The sequence below is a fragment of the Tympanuchus pallidicinctus genome, unplaced genomic scaffold, assembly GCF_026119805.1.
Source record: "Tympanuchus pallidicinctus isolate F22 unplaced genomic scaffold, pur_lepc_1.0 scaffold25, whole genome shotgun sequence".
NCBI classification, from domain to species: domain Eukaryota; kingdom Metazoa; phylum Chordata; class Aves; order Galliformes; family Phasianidae; genus Tympanuchus; species Tympanuchus pallidicinctus.
In genome coordinates, this window is record NW_026294742.1 from 9995876 (window position 1) to 10017694 (window position 21819).

The 21819-nt window shown below is 45.2% G+C and overlaps 1 protein-coding gene across 1 annotated transcript; it reads left to right on the top strand.

The window, feature by feature from the left end:
• The first annotated feature begins 18530 nt into the window (after positions 1-18530).
• Positions 18531-21547, top strand: EGR1 (early growth response 1). Its single transcript, XM_052689845.1, has 2 exons — positions 18531-18890; positions 19212-21547. Exons 1-2 carry the CDS (start codon positions 18659-18661, stop codon positions 20507-20509), a joined length of 1530 nt encoding a protein of 509 aa, XP_052545805.1. The 5' UTR covers positions 18531-18658; the 3' UTR covers positions 20510-21547.
• Positions 21548-21819: the final 272 nt, after the last annotated feature.

Below are 21819 nucleotides of genomic sequence, written 5' to 3' on the forward strand. Positions count from 1 at the left end.
CTGCAGAAGAAAAAAAATTTCAGGGAAAGTTTGTTTAAACAATCCAGACAGCTCTTACGCATGTTTGTGTGTTAGTGAATTACAGGGGAAGGAGGTAAAAACTTCCAATTACTTAGTATGAAAGAAATGTTGTTCTACCCTCCAATAAAGATAGAACAGTGAAAATGTGAAGCAAATAAGCAAAACTTTTTAGTTACAATTTTATTATCTTAGTGAGAATACATCCTTAAGAACACAAACTACATAACTGTGATTATATTTATCAAAAAGCTTTTTCAGATAGACATTATATTGTGCCTATAAACTCTATAGGAATGCAAACGTGTTGTTGCTATGGAGATTCTGCCATCATCACAGTGGAACACTGCAAAAGCTACCGGTATTCAGCTTACAGAAGAAAAAAAAAAAGAACCAGACATGACCTTAATTGACTTCTACAGGCTTAATTGAATCTATGTTCTAGAAGTGAAGCAGGAGATACAGTCCTGCCAAAGTAATTCAGATTATTTTCAGAAAGTGAGCTAACATGTATGCTGGGATTATGGTAAATTTCCATGCAGCAAAAGAGCAAAAACCGGAAGTGGAGAAAGAAGAGTCTAATTGATAATAACTAGCAGAGGTGCAACCAAGCAGATAACCAAGAGGAACGTAGACTACGTGAGCAAAGTCATTGCACACAGGTGTACACATCTGTGGTAGAAGAAAACATCCACCCTAAAGAAGTAACTCAGTGGATTGTGACCTGGCTGACTGGGCATAATGTCATCACAGGTGCAGAGGCTGGTTGGAGGCCTGTAACTAGTGGTATTCCCAGGGGTCAGTGCCAGGGACAGTCTTGTTCAACATCTTCATTGTCAATGTCCACACTCAGCAAGTTTGCTGATACAAAGCTTGGAGGTGAGGTTGACACACCAGAAGGCTGTGCTACCACCCAACAAAGTCTGCACAAATTAGAGTTGGACAGGGAGGAACTTGATGAGATTTAACAAGAGCAAGGGCAGAGACTTGCATCTGTGTAGGAATAACTGCATGCATCTCAGTACAGGGTAGGGGATGACCTACTGGAGGGGAGCTCTGCAGAGAAGAATCTGAATGTCCTGGTAGACAAGAGGTTGGCCACAAACCAGCACTGTGCCCTGGTGGCTGGGAAAGTCCATCGTATCACAGAATGGCCAGGGTTGGAAGGGAGCTCAAGGATCATGAATCTCCACCCCCCTGCCACATGCAGGGCTGCCAACCTTCCCACTTAGTACCAGCCCAGGCTGCCCAGGGCCCCATCCAGCCTGGCTTTGAGCACCTCCAGGGACGGGGCATCCACGGCCTCTCTGGGCAGCTGTTCCAGCATCTCACCACTCTCTCTGTAAAGAATTTCCCACTGACATCCAACCTCAATCTCCCCTCCCTCAACTTAAAACCATTTCCCCTTGTCCTGCTGTTATCTGCCCTTTCAAAGAGTTGATTCGTCTCCTGTCTGTAGGCTCCCTTTAGGTACCGAAGGCTGCAATGAGGTCACCCCGCAGCTTCTCTTCTCCAGGCTGAACAAGCCCAGCTCCCTCAGCCTGTCTTTGTAGGGGAGGTGCTCCAGTCCCCTGCTCATCTTTGTGGCTCCTCTGCACCCCCTCCAACAGCTCCCTGTCTTTCTTGTACTGGAGGCTCCAGACCTGGACACAGTACTGCAGATGGGGCCTCACAAGAGCAGAGTAGAGGGGGACAATCACCTCCCTGTCCCTGCTGGCCACCCCTCTGCTGATGGAGCCCAGGACACCATTTGCCTTCCGAGTTGCAAGGGCACACTGCTGGCTCATGTTAAGCTTTTCATCTATCAAGACCCCCAGGTCCTTCTCCGCAGGGCTGCTCTCAAGCACCGCTCCTTCCAGTCTGTACGGATGCCTGGGATTCCTCCGGGCCAAGTGCAAAACTCTGCACTTTGCTGTGTTGAACCTCATCAGGTTCACCCTGCCCACCTTTCCAGCCTCTCGAGGTCCCTGTGAATGGCATCCCTGCCTTCTACTGTGTCGACCGCACCACTCAGCTTGGTGTCATCAGCAAATTGCTGACGGTGCACTCGATTCCATCACTGCTGTCATTGATGAAGATGTTAAAGAGCACCGGTCCCAAGACAGAGCCCTGGGGGATGCCACTCCTTACCGGCGTCCACCTGGACACAGAGCCATTGATGACCACCCTCTGTCTGTGGCCTTTCAACCAGTTTCTTATTCATCGAGTGGTTCACCCATCAAATCCACATCCCTCCAATTTGGAGATAAGGATGTGGTGAGGGACCATGTCAAAGGCCTCGCTCAAGTTCAGGTAAGTGACATCGGTCGTCTTTCCCTTGTCCACCAATGCTGTCACTCCATCACAGAAGGCCACCAGATTGGTCAAGCCTGACCTTCCCCTGGTGAAGCCATGCTGGCTGTCTCAGATCACACGCTCATTCCTCATGTGATCTAGCATGTCATCCAGGAGGATCTGTTCTATGATCTTCCCAGGCACAGAGGTGAGACTCACCGGCCTGTAGTTCCTGGGTTCCTCCTTGCTCTCTTTCTTGTCAATGGCAGTGATGTGACCCTTCCTCCAGACATCTGGGACCTCACCTGACAGCCACAACTTTTCAAATATGACGGAAAGCGGCTCGGCAACCACCTCAGCCAGCTCCTTCAGAGCCCTGGGATGCAGCCATCCGGCCCATAGACTTGTACACATTCACTCTTGTGAGGTGGTCTTGGACCTGCTCTGTCCTCACAGTGGGGGGGGATTTACCACCCCAGTCCCCACCTGGAGATTTAGGGATGCAGAGCTCAGGCGCGTGAGGAGCACAGGAGTCCTGGCAGCCAGTGAAGACCGAGGCAAAGATCTCATTCAGTACCTTAAATGTGGTGGGTGCTTATTCTATGGCTGAACTTCAGGACTCAATAGTATCATGTCTTCTCCAACGTCTGTGAAAGTACTCCTGTTCTATGCATTACATTTTGTCCATTTGTTTTCTCCTGCGTTCAATGTAGGCAAACAATTTCAGCTCTATCTACTCTCGTTCCTTTTGTAATTACGTTTCTATCTCCTGTTTCAGAAGAAATATTTCATATAGGAAGAACATTAGTAAAGTCTTTCACTGCCTCTTACCTGTAGATCCCACAATTTATTTTGTCTTTGTCTTCATTCTGTTTTGCTGCTAAATTAAGGTTGATTGCAGAATGGCATGTGCACAGAATAGAGATCAGTGTCTATCTATCTTTAGGCAGGTAGGTGACAGTTTCTGAACTTTGAGAGGTCCAGTGAGGTGTTTTGTACTGAAGTTGGTCTTTTTTGTTAAATATCATTTACTCTGTGGTGACTGACTCATGGTAATCTCTAAACTTGCAGTGTTTTGAAGAGCAAATTTACACTAATTTCTGATACTGTGCAAGACTTCCAGTTCTTTCTTTTGTCTGTTTTGCCAGTTACTAGTCCAGTTCTAAATACAGCCTTTTCCTTGACCTCTGTTCTTCCATGAAACTATGATGAGCAAGGAGCATACATTGTCAAACTGACCTTCAGGAGATTTATTTGCAGACCTCTTTGGCTTGAGTGTTATCAAAATTTGTAAAGTTTGTAACTCAAACTTTGTTGTTGGTTTTTTGTTTGTTTGTTTGTTTTTGGGTTTTTTTTTTGTTTTGTTTTGTTTTGGTTTTTTTTGTTTTTTGTTTTTTTTTCCCAGAAAAAAGCAAAAGAAACATTTCATGCCGCTCTTTGAAAGCACAGTTGCTGCCTTCTAGTAAGCTGCATGGCACACGCTGTGCTGTGAAATTTTGGTCTTCCCTTATTATTGCCGACAAAGTAATTATTTTTAGTTTATGTGACAGGCTGGTAATAGGAAACTGTTTGAGAAGTGAGATGGGCTGAAGTTTTCTAGAAATTCCAGGCAGCTCTGCACTGAAGTCCCAAGAGCACAGCGGCATTCCATAGAAATGTCACACAGACCTTCTGGAATATAAATCAGATTAAAAACAGCAATGAGCTCCCATTTTCACTCAGGTTAATTCTAGAGTTCTTGTTCAACATTCTGCAGTAGGACCGTTAAAGTGAACTCAGGATTAAAATAATGAAACAGAGCCGCAGGGGTTGGAAAGGACTTCGAGATCAAGTCCAAAGTTTCTGCTACAGAAGGTACACTGCAGGAGTACAGGTAGGCATCAGATGAAGCTTTAATATCTCTGTGCGTACAATCCAACCTCTAGTCTCATATCTGCAAGGCTTGTTCTATCCAGTGATAATGATTTTTAACTTACTGTAGGCTTTGGCATTGATCTTTGCTCTCAGATTTTCCTTGAAGTAAAGCTGTGGGGTTTTTTGGACTCTCCAGCATAGTTAAATCTTGAGAAATAAAAAGTAAATAATATGCAATCAGGAGCAATAACCTGTTGAGAAGTATGAATGGAGAGCTAGCTAAGTTGTCTGTGACATTTATTTTTCAAAGTACTTAAGATGTTATTGAATGCAATGAAAAACAGCTTCTGTTCACGAACCAATGAAAAATAAAAAATGAATGGCTAAAATTAAGTCTTGGGAAATGCAAACATCAAGCTTAACAGTGTGAAAGAGCCACATTACATTTAATTCTGTGTTATGTGTTCTTATTCTGTGAATAAGAAAAAGTTAACACCTATTTCCATTGCAACAACCAAAGGTGGTCTCCAAAATGCAGGAGTTTTTAACACTTTTTTGCTATTTGCTAACATATTTGCTAACCTGTGGAATCAATGCTGGAAAAATATCTAAAAATGAGGGGATTATTAGCTTTCAACTTAAACATTTGATTTGTTTTATGGTAAACATGATTATTCCAATGTAAAATACTACAGTAAATCATGACGCAAAAATATCCCAGGAAACAACAGCTACTCCTCTTTCCTTCCTTCTCCATTCTCAGCAGATGGTCGGTATGCTAGCAGCAGTGTTATCTTGTTGCTGCAGTCCCATAACAGGCAACAGACCCGGCCCACTGTGCATTCAGCGCACCACAGAGGTGTGAGCGACGGCACACGCGCTGTAAGCTCTGTACTCCGCAGGTGCCCAACACCAAGAACCTTTGCCCCAAAGCGTTTGTGAGGCCGCTGCTCGTACAGCACACCTGTTGCTCCTGATGACCGGCAAGGAGCACAGCAATGCTTTCTGTCCCCCGGCCCCACAGGAACCAGAAATAGCACAGTGGTAATGGAGGTGAGTAGAAAGTTTCTGAACAGACACTCAATGCAGTTTTCATACAATGTAGTCACAGTGCATTATGAACCATTCTTGCCTCAAACGACAACAACTTGTTAATCAGAAGCATCAGAAAGGTTTCCGCAGCAGATTTTTTTGCTCAGCAGTACCTCCGATCCTCCGCAGTGCTGCTCTCCATCCACTCACTGCCCAGCCTGTTCTCATGTTTGTGATTGCCCTGGCCCAGACGCAGGACCTCCTGCTTGGCCTTGTTGAACTTTGTGGCATTTGCAAGGCCCCAGCTCTCAGGGCCATCCAGGTCCCTCTGGACGGCATCCCTTCCCTGCGGCGTGTTGACTGCACCACACAGCTTGGCGTCCTCTGCAAAACATCAGACACCCGGCTGTGGTGGCCAGCGTGCTCCCAGGCGGAAGCTGGCACAGTGTTATTAAGTACCTCAGCCTCCTCTGTGTCAGCTGCAGTCAGGCCGGTCATTCCTCTTATCTCATCTGTGCTCTGTATACACACAACACTAAATAGGCAGAATGCCTCATTAACTATGAGACACATATTGGTCTAATTGTCTATTATAGTAAGCCCTTTATGCTATTAAAGTGTATAAATGCAAGCTTACTTTTAGCATGAGGCAACAGTAGCCTCATCCTTGTACGTTCAAGATAGCTGTTGCGTTCTTTCTTTACTGCATGTTTAACACATGCATTTCAGAGATGAACTTGAAATTCTTGCACTGTCCAGGAGTAATATTGCTGCTATGTGAAGAGACAAAACTAATATGAACCCTCATATATTAATCTCACAGAATTACTTTTATTCAGTTGTACAAAATATTAGATGAAGCATATTTTATTACCAAGAAATAGGCTTGCAGAATATGTAACAAATGAATTCCCATGAAGTAAAATATCCAGAGAATTTAGAGTATGTTAAAATCAGAAGGATAACAGTTGCCTCTGGAAACTAGCAATAACATTCAGGGCTACTACAGTTTCCAATCTAACTCAAAGCAGCCCTACTTGGAAATAGTTTTACCTGCTTTTCGGTTCTCAGAATTGAGCTGGAGCTAACTGCCCCATTGCCAGGTGCAAATATGCAAAGACAAGAATGCATTAAAGACTTGCATGAAAAACAACTTCAAAAAAATGACAGTTAAATGTCACATGTAACCAAAAACACTTCTGGAAATATTGCTAAATCTATTATTAAATCATTCTTAAAATATAGAAAAACATTTGTGCTGCCCATATATTTGTGGGTTTCTGTTAATGGCATTTATGCACTAAATCCTCTCTCTTTTTTTTCCTCTCTGAATCTTCACTGGACAATATTTTCCCAAATAAAATCAAAACTCAACAAGAGTACAGAAGGAACTGATGTGTTAGGGCAGGAACCCAATTCCATGAGGATAAACATGCTGCACTTCTGGAGCTTTTGTTGCTATTGATGTACTTCTATATTCTGTAAACATTTTGTTTAAATGTTTTGGGGTTTTACTCGATAAGAAAACAGAAGTAGAAGCTGCTGATTGTTTAATGAGCATATCTCTGATGGTACCAAGTGATTCAGAAGTAGATAATTGCAAGGGCTGTTAACTATCTTGGCTTGGATAATATAGCTTAGTTTTAAATCTTGGAACTGAAAATACTTTAAATCAGCAATGTGTGCTATGCCGTATAGAAGCAGTCATGGTCAGAGAGGGAAAAGTCTGTCTTTAAAATATGTCCAGTTTAAAACATGTTTTTAACTAGGTGTAATGTTCAGTGTTTTCTCCTGCTGGATGTGTGTGACATTCCATGGGTTGAATATTGTGCAGAAGTATATTTCCTTTGTGTTCCTGTTCTTAGATTCTGAGGATGATATATTTAGATCTCTTATTTGCATCTTATAACACTTTTTAAAATCATCTTGGTGCTTCTTAATTATTCCTTTTGTAAAAGTAAGACTTCTGAGCACTTTGAGAATTCTTGAGTACAGTTTTGCTGTATGAAAATTGCCAGATCAGATCTCTTTAACCCATCTAATTCTTGGTTCTGATTTCCCAGTAGATGCTGATAATGTGTAACCAAGAGAACAAGCACAGAGTAATTCTTATTTCTTCTGTTCCCTAGAGTATCATATACTTTTAAAGGATGATTTTAAATGATGCCTGAGCCAGGAGCTACGTCTCAACGTTTTTTAATAGCAACCACTAGGTAACCCTTCATTAGTTTGTGTAGCCTGTTTTGTAATCATTTCTATTTGGCTTCTGTAGCATTATCCAGCATTAAATTGCATTATGTGAGTATTAACACAGACAGTTGTTTTTGTTTTGTTTTGTTTTTTTAGCTACCTCATTGTTTCATTTTGTTACCGGTTTCATTCTAAGCTCCCATCAAATTGTGCTGGTTAGCTTCATTTCTTTCACGTTTTTTGTGAAGTCTAAGCAGCCCGAGCTGAGTGAAGACAGCTGATGGTTTTGTCTAGTTGGTTTTGTTTGTTTTGTTCTGTTTATTTGTTTTACAGTAAGAGGAACACAGAGAAGGTCTAGCTAGTGTGTGTGCATCTATATATATGTGTATATGCAAGTGATTGCCTACTGATTTCTCCCTGAATATCTGTGTTTGGCTAGCTCTCATCTCTGACAATATTCAAATCCCTTGATGTGTAAAGAGTCTGATTCCAGGAGACTAGCCTGAGCCCCCCTGAAACTGATGACTGATGAATCATAGATGGAATTCTCAGTCTTGGTGGTGAATAAAAATTAAATACAATGTGGTATTTTTTACTTTAGTTTGAAGGGAAAACTATTTTCCCATAAAAATACTGGTCCTTGTGAGCTAAGATAATGAGTATAATCACAATGCCGGTAGAACAAATCTGCTTCTCTGAGAAAAGCAAGGTTTCTTGCCTTTCATCCACTAAGAGGATCAGGTATTATCAACAAATCTTACAGTAGGTTTGTGGACTTGCATGAAAGAGAACCAGCAATGTCTGCTGGTATCCTAGTTCAGAAATTGTTAATAAAAGCATCTGCATTTTTGTCCACATGCCTCTTCTGAAGCACCATGTGAAGATATGTTTGAGAGAATGACAAGTTGTTTGTGCATGCCAGCCTGCATGTGTAAGATATTACTCTGTTAATGTCTGTGTCTCAAAGCTTGCTGGGGACACAGATGGACTTGTTCAAGTCCCGAGCAAAGGTTGTGAAATCCTCTGTCTGAAGGACACAGATGAACAAGTGCAGGCAAGTCCTGGGCAAAGGTTGTGAGATTCTTTGTTCTGGGGGACGCAGATGGGCAAGGCCAGGGGCAAGGAGAGCGAGATGAGCTGCAGCTAAATAGCTGTGAAGTGCTCCTGTGTGTGGACTTATCTCAGGATGATGGCCATCTCAAGGGGGTATTCAATGACTCTTGCTCAAGGCTCATCCTTGTCACATAGGCAGGAGAACAAGGAGGATAAAAGAGGAACTGAAAACCATGAGGAGAGGTTTCTGACAACAGACTCCTCATGAAGAACGGAGGTTTCTGGCAGCAGACTCCTCATGAAGAAGAACAGAGGTTTCTGATAACAGATTCCTCATGAGGAAGAAGAGTGATTCCTGATGATCAGATTCCTCGTGAGGTGACTCCTGCATGCTGTCGAACTCTCCTGAGCCTGCTGCCTGACCGCTGTTACTGCTTCAAGGATTGGCTCCTCCACTTCCTCATCTACCTGCTTGCTGCCCAAGGCCGGCCACTCTGCTGCTCCCCGTCCCCCTGCCGCGTCTGCCCGGACCTTCAAACGCCGTGCAACGGGACGCTGCTGGATCCTGCTGGTGATTATCCCCGCTTTACGCAACTCCTGCTTCTTTTCCATCTTTTCTATCGCCCTCCTTCCCTTCCCTGTCTCCCTGATTAGGTTTGGTAATAAACTGGATGGAACAACATATGAACTGTTGTTTCTTCACGCTGGGTATACAGATATTAAAAGAACCTCATCTCCCTCCTATAAATTGGAGTGAGACAGCATGTGTCTGTGTTCACCTCTTAGTGATGTTTGGCAATGCCTGTTCAATCAGAAGAAATGGGAAACTAGCTGTAGAATCTGCGTACTTTAAGCTATTTAGCACCTCTTTCTGAGCCAGCTATCACACCATGTAAATTCTTGAGGCCTGCCTCAAATTGCTGGAGAGGCAGTTACATAAACATCAGATTTGTTACCAAACTTTATTTGATCTAAAGGATTTGAGGGAGAAAAAGTACTTTTAAAATCCCGTTGAATCTTGACCCCTGCGTCTTCCTGGAACTCCATAATTGACTATTCAGGCTTTCCTGAAATCAACCCTACCTCCATCTGGTTGATGACAATCTGCCTCTGCGAAACTGGCAATGGAAGGACCACTACAGATGCAAGACTATAGTACTTCAGTTTCTAAGGGTGTCTGTACATTCTGCCATCATAAGAAGAGAACTTCTGCAGAGAGGAGCCATGAAGAGGGGGCTTTCAGTCTTAGAAAATACTCTTCTGAATGACAGACAGGAACTTCACAGTTTCTATTTGTGGTGCGGAAAAGGTGAGCTGAATTTGGTTCACCATTTCTGTCAGCCATAAAAAGGTCATTCAGTGTGGAAATGAAGAATGGTACAATTCCCCTCATTTTCAATGTATAAAGTATGTATACTGTTTTCAGCTCCAACAGGGTATGCAGTTGAGCATGATGTATTTCAACATACTCTGAATGTATGCTCTCCACACGGATAGATAGTAACAAGGCCAGCTTCAGTCTCAGTGAAAGGTGTGGTTGGTATTATTGATTCCAGCTTCTGCTTTGATGTATCTGGAAACATTCTGTCCATATCACAAACAGACAATTCTTATGCAGCTTTCTTGAACAGGTTATGTACTGCTCACATTTTCACAAATGGGAAGAAACTGCAATACTTGGAATGTATCCCCTTTCTTACCCGAACAGTGATATCTGCAATAGTCTATTTTCACACCCATCGGTGGGCTTGTCCATGTTCAGTAATTGGAGTTCGTCTCTCACAAATACAGTTGCACAGGTAGGTATGCATATGCAAGCTATGTCATCTTCCATGCACCTTTTTCTCCTGTAGGAATGCAAACATTTTCTGGGTGTTTGAGTGTGGTATGTCAATTGTGGGAAAACTATTTGAGCCAGAGTTCTTGTAACTGGACAGAAGTACCGGTTGTGCTCTACACAATGCTCTGCATCGTTATCTTGTGGATTAGCAAAAACTAAGAGGCATGCTGTCATGGTTCTACGACTTTTTGTTATCAGTATTCCACATCATAATACCATGTAGTGCACTGGGACTTACAGAGTTAATGCGCCAGTTCCAGGTACCCCTGGGGGACACCACTTGTCACTGATCTCCATTGAGACACTGAGCCATTGACCACTGCTCTCTGGACCTGGTCCTGCAGCCAGTACTTCAGCCATCAAAGAGTCTACCCATCAAATCCATCTTTTTTCAATTTGGAGAGAAGGATGCTGTGAGGTACCATGTCAAATTGCCTTACTGAAGATGAGGAAGACGACATCAATGCTCTTCCCTTGCCCGTTGATGCAGTGACACCATCACAGAAGGCTGCTAGGTTCATCAAGAGGAATTTGCCCTTGGTGAAATCATGCTGGTTCTCCTGTATCACCTCCCTGCCTTCCATGTGCCTTAGCACGACTTCCAGGAGGATCTGTTCCATGATCTTCCATGCCGTAGAGATGAGACTGACTGGTGTGTGGTTCCTGGAGTCATTGTTTCTACCCTTTTTAAAAATTGGGTGTGATGTTTCCTTTTTTCCAGCTATTAGGGACTTCACCTGATTGCCACGACTTTTCAAATATCATTGACGGTGACAGGCAACCACGTCAGCTAATTCCCTCTGGACTCTGTTGTGCGTCTCATTGGGACACATAGACTTCTGGATGTTCAGGTTCCTCAGGTGGCCATGAATCTGATCTTCATTTACAGTAGGAGGGACTTTGCTTCCCTGATCCTCCTCCCACCAAACTGACATCCTAGCTCATGCTATCATAGTTCACATTATTTCAATAGCATAAACTAGGGATGGAGAAAGGTATTCATAGTATTAGTATTATATTATACTATATAATATTATTCATGCATTATGCCCTAGTTCTGATGAATTAAAGAGGTAGATTGCCCTTTTCCTTTAAGTTGGTAAAAGCAAATACAACCCCCTTCCTCCCCTCCCTTTTTTCCCCCCCGTTTATAATGTAATTAATAGAATATTTGAGATACCTGAAACCTTGATGTGAGTTGATATCAAAGGGATTCTTCAAATAAGTGGCTGCGCTCTTCAGTTAATTCCTGCAGCAGGATAGGAGACCAGGTTTCCATGGATACTGAGCCAGCAGCAGCATTGACGCTCATAGGAAACATAAGCTAGGTTTTGCTATATCTTGCTTCCTAACGCCTTGAGGTTTGGGGTTTCTGTTTTTTGGTGGTGGTGTTTTTTTGATACTGCTGTGATTTGTTTTGTTGTCATTGTTACTGGGAAGGGAGGGTCTTTACAGCATTTCATTCTCTTTTTAAAGAAAAAGGGGCAAATAAACATTTGAGGAATGGATAGAGAATGAAAAAGTATTATCCTCTTACTTTAAAAATTGTGTACAAGAAGTGCAAGAAACTTGCACAAATTTAAGCTATGATTATAAGTAAAACAAGCCGGATTGAAACTTGGGAAGAGGCTGAAACCAGAGCTTCTGACAATCTCTTATGATGACAGCAAGGGTTCACATTGTTTAAATGTAGCGACTGTTCATCCAGGTGACTGTAGCAATGCATTTACTAACACGGAGCAAATGCGGTGGAAATGTTTGTCAGTTAAAAATTTAATACAGAAAAGCCAAATTCTAGTTCTAGTCCTTAGAAGTTAAGTGCAAAACATGCTGATGACTGTGGACTCTAATTTAAAAACACGTAGGATATAGAAAAAGAGGAACAATATTTGGTGATTGTGTGCAGTTTTAAATTCATTTGACTCAAAGCAGTAGCTAGCATTGGATTTTTAGTTGCTCTACTCTGGAGATTTGGGAAAACTCATCACCTTATTTAGTCCATGCACCAGTCCTCCAATTACAGGCTGAACAACTCTAATAATATCTATGAAGACAAATGGTGTAACTGCGAGTGTTTCTGAGCAGAATCTGTTTCAACACCTGGAGCTGTGCTCTGCTGCTCCTGCTCCTGCAAGCTGCAGAGCACCTCTTCCTATCAGCCTTTATTAAAACTTTCATTAGCTTCTCATGCCAACCTATTTATATTGTTATTTATATATTCTGGTATATATTATATATTCAGCTTCATAGGCAGAGAAAAATAATACCATGTTTGTTTTGGGAGGAAACAAACATGAAAGAAAAATGCTGCTGTTGGAATTCAAAGTTACTGTATCCCAAACTGTACTTCACTTGTTCGGAAATGCATCCAGGAGCTTAAAATAGGCTATGGTTAAGACAGTTATTAACTGAAAATATCTTCTAAAGCCTGGAACCAAAATAGTAATTGATTACAGTAGCAGACAAGAAGTCTAAAAAGAAACTCAACAAGGGCAGTTTTGCAAGTTTCATCCATGAATACAAGTTGCAGAACAAAGAACAGACTTTGAGAACTTGGTGTTTCTTCAGCTAAGCAGAACAATTAAAAGAATCCCATACCATTCAGCTTCTGATTCTTCCTCAGAATCACATCTGTGACGTAAAGATGCATAAAATACAGAATTAAAAAAATTATTAGGAAAAAAACCCTGAAGTAGTGCATAGGCACACAACTCTTACTGCCCTTGCTTTTTAAATGCTGCTAGCACATGCTTTCTGTTACTTAACCTAATATTCACAGTGCTTCACTAGAACCTCTTGATTTGAGGACAACTCAGCTGGAAAATGACTGTGCCACAGTAACAGTGAGATCCCAGCACTGCTATACTCATCTATCTTCTCTGCTTATTGATTGCAGCTTTTGAATCTTACAGTGCTCATGACTGCTTTGCTTTTCTTTTACTACTTACCTTTACTTTGAGCAATATTTCTCATATAATAATTCTGCAGGGACAAAAGAGAAGAGGCTTATGTGTGGGTAACAATAATTGTTCTGATGTCCATAGGAGACCTAACACCATTTGTCACAGGGCAAATGGTGAACAAAGGTATGCAGTGTCTCTTAGCAACCTTGATCAAGCTATCAGAATTGAAGAGCACAACTTAGCAGAGCAGAGGTCCTCTCAGGCAGTGGGGGACAGAGGTTTGAATACTTCAAGTACTGTATAGCAATTTTTTTTTTTCAGTGACACAAGCTTCATGGGCTTTTGAAGTCTACTGAGTCATGCATCCTAAAAGATCTTCAAGGATTTGTTTAAATTGAAGCATCAAAACTTGAGGGAAATCTCTTCAGATTTTCCAGATTTCCAAGGAAAATCTGTGATTCCAACTTTCTGCTCATATATAACGTCTGAGGAGCAAGGAAAAACGAACAGATAAACAAAAAAACCAATACCTACATAAACCGATTCTCACGTGAGCAGTGCTTTACTTCACTCCGCAGACCAGGTCCATGTCCTGAAACAGTAACTGGGAAGACTTCCCTCCTGTGGTTAGATACACCGCTACAAAGGAGGTGCATAGTGCTTTTCAGACCTACTTACACAATGAAGGAAATGACACACCTGAAAGCAGTAAGAATTTGCAGCGAACATGGGGATTTCCATTTCAGAGCAAAGCCATACATCCAAAAGTAAAGATCAAATCTGTTTCTCACTCTCATAGTATTGAAAAGACTACTTAAATTTAAGTAGTGTTAAATTTTAAATTATCTTCTTTTTGAGCCTCCATCCAAAAGCCTTTTCTTGTAATGATTTTAACTTCAAGTAAAACAAAACAACACATACATTTAAAATATCTATCTATATATAGACATATAGAATATGTTACAGCACAACTTTGTAACAGCTTTTTAAGGCTTGCTTCCGGGAGGTAGAAGGGAGTGAAAACAATTCTACAGTATTCATTTAAAAAGCTGGAATTCTCATTCCTGTTTTTAACTCCTCGGGTATACAATATAATATACAATGATAGAGAATAATACAAATTTTTAAGGGGGTGCCTATGAAAACTTGCACAGTTTGGAATATTAAATACAGTACCGAATAGAAATAAAACAGAGAAATGAATGAGGTCATCAGAGGCTTGGGATAACGGAAATCAAAGGCGTGTGAATTTGAATGACTAGATAGAGACCCAGCAAAATTATCAACACTGCTGTTATATTACTACATATCTAGAGAAACACAACATCTTTGAAAGAAAAGATGACTCAGCTGATATATCATAAAACCTCAACAAGGCAATGCAAAAGATTCTTTCATTTAGTAAAAAAAAAAAAAAAAAAAAGGTAATGGGAACATAATGATTATTGATCAGAAAGATATAGTTGAAATTTGAGTTTTACCAATCAAAACCCTTTTTTCCCCCATATAGGACTTCTGAGAACAACAACTGACCAAATGTAGCTGTCTCTTCAGTGCTTCAGTGAACCCAGAAAGCCTCACCAGAATGGTAGGGGTCACATAGCAAAGTAGTTTTGTTTTGTTTTTTTTAAACAATAGTTTACGTGTAGCTCAAGCTGTTCATACAACTCTGTCTGCAGTTCTGAAGTTCTCTTCCCCAGAACACGGCACGTGGGCATATTGGAGCAACTCCAGCAAAGGGCTGCTAGCACAATTATATGACAGGAGCATATTCTAGAACAGTTTGCATTGGAAGGGAACTCAAAGATCATCTAGTTCCAAACACCCTGCCATGGCCAGGGTTGCCAATCTCTAGATCAAGCACTAGATTAGGTACTGGCCTTGAACATGTCCAGGGATGGAGCATCAGCATGGCAGCCTGTTCCAGCACCTCACCGCCCTCTCAGCTAAAAACTTCCCCAATATCTAATCTAAGTCTCCCCTCTTTTAGTTTAAAACCATTCCTCTTTGTTCTATCACTATCTACCTGTGTGAAATGTTTATTTCCTTCCTATTTATAATCTCCCCATATATTTGAAGGCTGTAATGAGGTGTCCCTGGAGCCCTCTCCTCTCCAGACTGAACAAGCCGAGCTCCTTCAGTCTGGTCAATGCAGGAGAGGTGCTCCAGCCCTCAGATCATCTTTGTGCCCTTCCTCTTGGACTCTGTCCAACAGCTCCACATCTTTCTTGTGCTGGGGGCCGCTGACCTGGATGCAATGCTCTGCGTGGGGCCTCATAAGGGCAAAGACAGGGACAATCCCCTCCATCGCTCTGCTGCCACCCCTCTTATGGTGCAGCCCAGGATACTGTTAGCCTTCTGGGCCGCAAGCACCGAAGTCCTTCTTGGCAGGGCTGCTCCCAGTCATTATGTGTATCCGGGATTGCCGTGACCCAAGAGCAGCACTTTTTAAATTGGCTTTACTGAACATCATTAGGTCTATTTTGGCCCACCTTTTGATTTTGTCAAGGTTCCTCTGGATGCCATCCCTTCCTTTTGCCATATCAACTGCACTTGGTGTCATCTGCGAACTTGCTGACGGTACACTCAATCCCATCATCTGTAAAACTGATTAAGATGTTAAACAGTACTGGTCCCAAAACTGAGCCCTTGGGGGACACCACTCATCACTGGTCTCCATCTGGAAACAGAGCCATTGGCTGTATCACTTTGGCTATGACCTTCCAACCAATTCCTTATCTGCTGAGTAGTCCAGTCTTTAACGTTATAAGACTGTTATATGAGTGGCTGAGAGACAAGTCTCTTCAGTCTGGACAAGAGAGGGCTCAGAAGAGACTGACATCAGCACACACAAATATCCTACAAGAGGATATAAAAAAGACAGAGCCAAATTTTTTTCAGCGGTGTCTAGTGAAAAGCAATGCACACAAACTGGAAAAAAAAAATAATAAAAAACAATTTAAAATAAAAGGTGTGGATTTTTGTTATTTTTATTTTTTCTTTTCCTATGGAGATGACTGAATGCTTGACAGGTTGCCCAGAGAAGTTGTGAAGGCCTCATCCTTGGAGTTATTTAAAATTCAATCGGACAAGGCCCTGTTCAGCTTGCTGTAGTTGGTCCTGTTTTGAGGAGGTCAGTAGAATAGATGATCTACAGATGACACTTCCAAACTTGATTCTGCGTAAGACCTATAGCATTAGAATGATCCTTTCTAACAGGACTCTAAACCGCAGTGTGCTAGTGGAAACCCGAGACAAGCTGCAATCATCATGTATGAGACTTCTCAAAAGTCTTGCAGCAGAAAGTTGAATCTGTTAGAAAAGGATGATCTCTGAATCACATTTAAAGTAAAGGTCTGGACTGGTGAAATGACATTTGAAAAACAATGCGATTTATCTCCCTAAAGAGTCGATATCAGAGAACAAATGCATGTTAACTACCTTTCAGACAGAGGGTGCGGATGAGAGGGAGATTTTCATGCGCTTCCTGGAGGCACTGCTTGGCTGCAATCCATAGCTGATTTTAGGAGTAGGAACGCACAAGTGGAGGAGGCAATGCAGTCTTGCAGACCAGTTGGCTCTACAAATAGCAACTCAGATAAAATAGTGCACGAGAGAGGTGTAAACCTTCCATAATAGTGGGCAGACTGAGCCTTGTTGTCGCTCGCACCTTGAATATAAATCAAAAAGGCAGCAGCGCCTGGTGCTGAGTTACCCAACAGCCTTCCCGTGGCGCAGGAGGGCTCCCTAGCATCCGCGCTGCTCGGCGCCAGGATTTCGGCGGGGAAACACCAGCTCTGATGCTGGCCGCGTAGCGCTGCGGGCCGGGCTGCGGGCCGTGCCAAAAGCGAGCGCTTGCGAACTGCCCTCCGCACCCCTCCATCTATGCGGCGAAACGAGATCTAACAGAGCACGGAGACGGGAGCGGTAGGGAACCGGCGCAGCCAGGTTTCCCGCAGCGTCACAGGCCCAACGCAACCCGATCGGGCCGGCCGCAGCACGCCGGCACAGATACCCCAGCGGGGAGCGCTGTGTGACTCGCCCGCGGCAACATCTCCCCCCCCGCTCGCGGGCCGACAGAAACCCCGCGCAATGCGGGGAAACCCTCTCCGCCACACTGCGCATGCGTACTGCGACCGCACTGCGTCGCCGGTGCCGCTTGGCCCGGCGCCAGGGGAGCCCCGCGCCGGCAGCGGGGCGGAGCGGCGGCCGCGTCGACCGCCTATTTATAACACGGGAGCCTCCCTGCTGCCCGCGGAGCGTTCTCTTGTGCGCCTTTTCGGGCGGAAGCTGAAGCTCTCAGCCCCTTGGTAAACAGCCGCGGTTCCGTGCGGAGCCAGAGTGAGAGCCAGCTGCGGGGCGGCAAGCAGCCGCGGCCGTAATAAGGCGCGTCCTCACGGTTTATACCCTGGGGGAATGTGAGCGGAGTCCCGAGCGGTGTCGCTTCACAGCACGCACAGCACAGCGGGTGCCGCAGCCGTGCGGTGCCTGCTCTCCGTTGCGTGAGGGCGACGCAGAGAGTCCTGGCCCGGGGCGGCGTACAGAGCTCCTTCGATCTCGGCAGAGCTACGAAGTGCCGGAGGTTCCCTTTTCAGGGAACGGCCAGCACCCGGGAAACGCCGCATCGCGGCTGCCGGCGCGCGGCCCCTCCACGGGCACCGGGGAAGCGAGCAGGGCGAGCCGAGAAGGAGGCGGCAGCGAAAGCCCTGCCTGGAGCCTGCTGCCGACGGCGGGGCTGAGACAACCCGGGAGGTCCCCGGTGCCTCCGCGTTGTCCTCCCGGCGGCGGAGCCGCGCACTTTCGCGGCCCGGAGGCGGGCGGGAGCGCGCACGTCCCGGCGGCAACCCGGCTCCCGCGCCAGGGCTCCCCGACCCCGCCTCGCCGGGACCGGAATCGCCAAATAAGGAGAGGGATGTCTCCGCCGGAACCGAGACTTATATGGCCGCTTCCTTATATGGAAAGGGCGGCCGAGGCTTCCGGCGGGCAGGACGGGGCAGGCGGGGGCCGGACGGCGCGGGCCTCAGGGCAGGCATAGCAGAGGTGATGCTGCTCGCGGCGGGACACCGGGCCGCTGCGGGTGTGAGGGCCGTGGCGGGCGCGGGTCTCTCAGTCAAGGGCGGGTGGGGCCCCCACAGCCCGGCTTTCCCCGGTGCCAGGCGCTGACGCCAGGCGGGGTCCTCCGGCTCGCCTCCAAATAAGGGCTTCCTGCTTCCCATATATGGCCATGTACGTCAGGGCCGGGGCGGGCTGCGGCTGGTGGGATCCGATATATAGAGGCGGCTCCGGAGTGGGCGAGGAGCCGAGCGCTTCCAGCGGGCAGCGGGGGGAAGCCCCGGGCCGTCCGGTGGGCGGAAGGTGATCGCTTCCAGCGGGCAGCGCTGGGTGGACGAGGCGCAAGGGCAGGCAGCAGGCAACGGCCGCCTCGCCGCAGCCGGCCCATCCATCGGGCCCGCGGCGGCGGCATCACCCGTCAGAGCCCGAACCCGGCTCCCTCATGGCTGCGGCCAAGGCAGAGATGCAGCTCCTGCCCTCGCTGCAGATCTCCGACCCCTTCGGCGTCTTTCCGCACTCGCCTCCCGCCATGGACGGCCACTATCCCAAACTGGAGGAGATGATGCTGCTCAGTGGCGGGGGACAGTTTCTTGCGCCTTCCGGGGCGCCCGAGAGTGCGGGCTTCGGCGTGGCCGGGGAGCCCGGCGAGCAACATTTTGAGCACCTCGCGGCAGGTAAGCGTGATGGCCTCGCCCGGGCGGGCAGGGGAGTCCTGGTCAACCGCGGAGGCGGCAGCGCCCACGGGAGCTCCGAGACGCAGCGATGCCTCTGACCCGGCGGCTGCGCGGGGGTATCTCCTATGCTGTGCGTCAGCGGCTCTGGGCTCGTTGCTGCTGGAGACCTGCCAGCGGCGCTGCAATATGTTGCACTCAATTATTAATTAACCAGAAGCAAAGATCTGGGGCTGCACTGCGTGGGGATGGCTCGTGAAGCACTGGCAGCAGCTCCAGAGCTGCAGTGGCTGCTAGAAGTAATCACTTCTCTTCTATTTTCAGACACTTTTCCTGAGATCTCCCTGAACAACGAGAAAGCCATGCCAGAAACCAGCTATTCCAACCAAACGACACGGCTACCACCAATTACCTACACGGGGCGCTTCTCCCTAGAGCCGGCCCCAAACAGTAGCAACTCTTTATGGCCAGAGCCCCTCTTCAGCCTTGTCAGTGGGCTGGTGAGCATGGCTAATGCACCTCCCACCTCTACATCCTCTTCATCTTCTCCTTCCTCTTCACAGAGCACTCCCCTGAGCTGTTCTGTCCAAGCCAGTGAGAACAGTCCGATTTATTCAGCTGCACCAACTTTCCCCACTTCCACCTCTGATATTTTCCCCGAACCGCAGACCCAGTCCTTTCCCAGCCCGTCTGGAGTTCCCATCCAATATCCACCTCCAGCTTATCCGACTGCTAAAACCAACTTCCAGGTACCAATGATCCCGGATTACCTGTTCTCTCAGCAACAGAGTGAGCTCAACCTTATCTCAGCTGATCAGAAGCCCTTCTCAGCCCTTGAGACCAGAGCACAGCAGCCTTCCCTCACACCGCTGTCCACTATCAAGGCATTTGCCACACAGACTGGCTCTCAGGAGTTGAAGACCCTCAACACTAACTATCAGTCCCAGCTGATCAAGCCCAGCAGGATGAGGAAATACCCTAATCGTCCCAGCAAGACACCTCCTCATGAACGGCCCTATGCTTGCCCAGTGGAGTCCTGTGACCGGCGATTTTCACGGTCTGATGAACTAACTCGTCACATTCGCATCCACACTGGACAGAAACCTTTCCAATGCCGCATTTGCATGCGGAACTTCAGCAGGAGTGACCACTTGACCACACACATCCGCACACATACAGGAGAGAAGCCATTTGCTTGTGACATTTGTGGCAGAAAGTTTGCCAGAAGTGACGAGAGGAAGAGACACACTAAAATCCATCTTAGGCAGAAGGACAAGAAAGTGGAAAAGGCAGCTTCAGCCTCAACTACTTCTTCCCCTGTTGCTGCCTACTCATCCTCTGTGGCTACGTCCTACTCTTCCTCCGTAGCCACCACTTACCCCTCACCAGTGCGCACAGTGTATTCCTCCCCTGCTTCCTCTTCCTATCCCTCCCCTGCACACACAGCATTCCCATCCCCATCGATAGCAACCACTTACCCCTCTGTCACTGCCACGTTTCAGACCCAAGTGGCCACTTCCTTCCCATCTCCTGGGGTTACCAATAGTTTCAGCTCACAGGTAACTTCAGCACTTTCAGACATGACAACAACCTTTTCTCCAAGGACAATTGAGATTTGCTAAGATCACCTTCTGGAACAGGAGCGTTCACCTCTTCCACTGGCACTATGAGACATGGAGTCTTCAGTTACTCCCCCAACACTGTATGTTGCAAGGCTATCTAATATTTCTTTAAAATTCAGCTGCCTGAAAAAACTGCTGTTTAAGTTTTCCACCACTGTTGATTAACTTAATTTGCATGGACTGTGGATATAAGTTCAGTATAATTTTCCCCATAAACAAACGATAGTATTTTATTAAGAGGAAAGGACCTTTAATTAAGCACATAGCTGATGTAAATTGTATGTGTGCCATGGTTTTGCTTTCCTTTAGGTACTGTTGATGTTGAAAAAGTTTTGCATATCCACGTTGTATTATTTGGAGTTTGCAGGGCCATATTTTGTAAATGTTAATTCTATTTTAGTGGCAATGCTGTAATGAGTTTAAAACTTCTTTGGGTACAGCACTTACTGTATTTGAGCATGTAAGAGTGATGTTATGTAAAAAACACCTGATAAGACACTCAAATGTGGCAGAAGTTTTGCTTTTAAAGTTACAAGTCTTGGTGCCTTTTTGTGAAGCCTTGCTGATGTCATGCATTTGTGTGAATAGATGCTTTGCATCTTGCCTTAAAGCAAAAGGGATGTTATGCAAAGAATGTAAGAGAAAGCAGGTAATGTGTGGGGAAGGGAACACTGGTATGCCCTGGGAGACAGAATGTAAGCAAAAAACCCCACAGAAACAAATAGGAAACAAATTAAGAAGAACAACAACAAAATCCCACTTCTCAAAGTCTATTTTTGTTACAAAAATGTAAATTTATAAGTATGTATATTCAGGAGTTGGAATGTTGTAGTTACCTACTGAGTAGGCAGCAATTTTTTTGTATGTTATGAACATGCAGTTCATTATTTTGTGATTTATTTTTACTTTGTAATTGTGTTTGTTAAAATGAAAGTGACTGTTTGGCTTCTAAATACATTGAATGCGCTTTCCTGCAAATGGGATATTTGGTGTACCAATACCCTTCAGAAAATGTAATAAAAAAGCAAAATCAAATCATGTAAGTTTTCACATTTTCCTTTAAGCTGCCACATAAGAAGACTGCTGCAGCAAACCTGACTGCTAGGAAGTAATGGGTGCTATTTGTTTCCTGGAGAAGTATCTGCATGAAGAAAGGAAGGAGTATCAGTCACTCCTGACTGTGTCCAGGAGTGCTGTCAAAGGTGTGGATACAGCAAATGCCCTTGCATTGGCTGCATCATCTACTGTTTGGAAGTAATCACAATTCCTGTTTTCTGGCTTCTCCAGAAAGCAAAACAATGCTCCCAGTG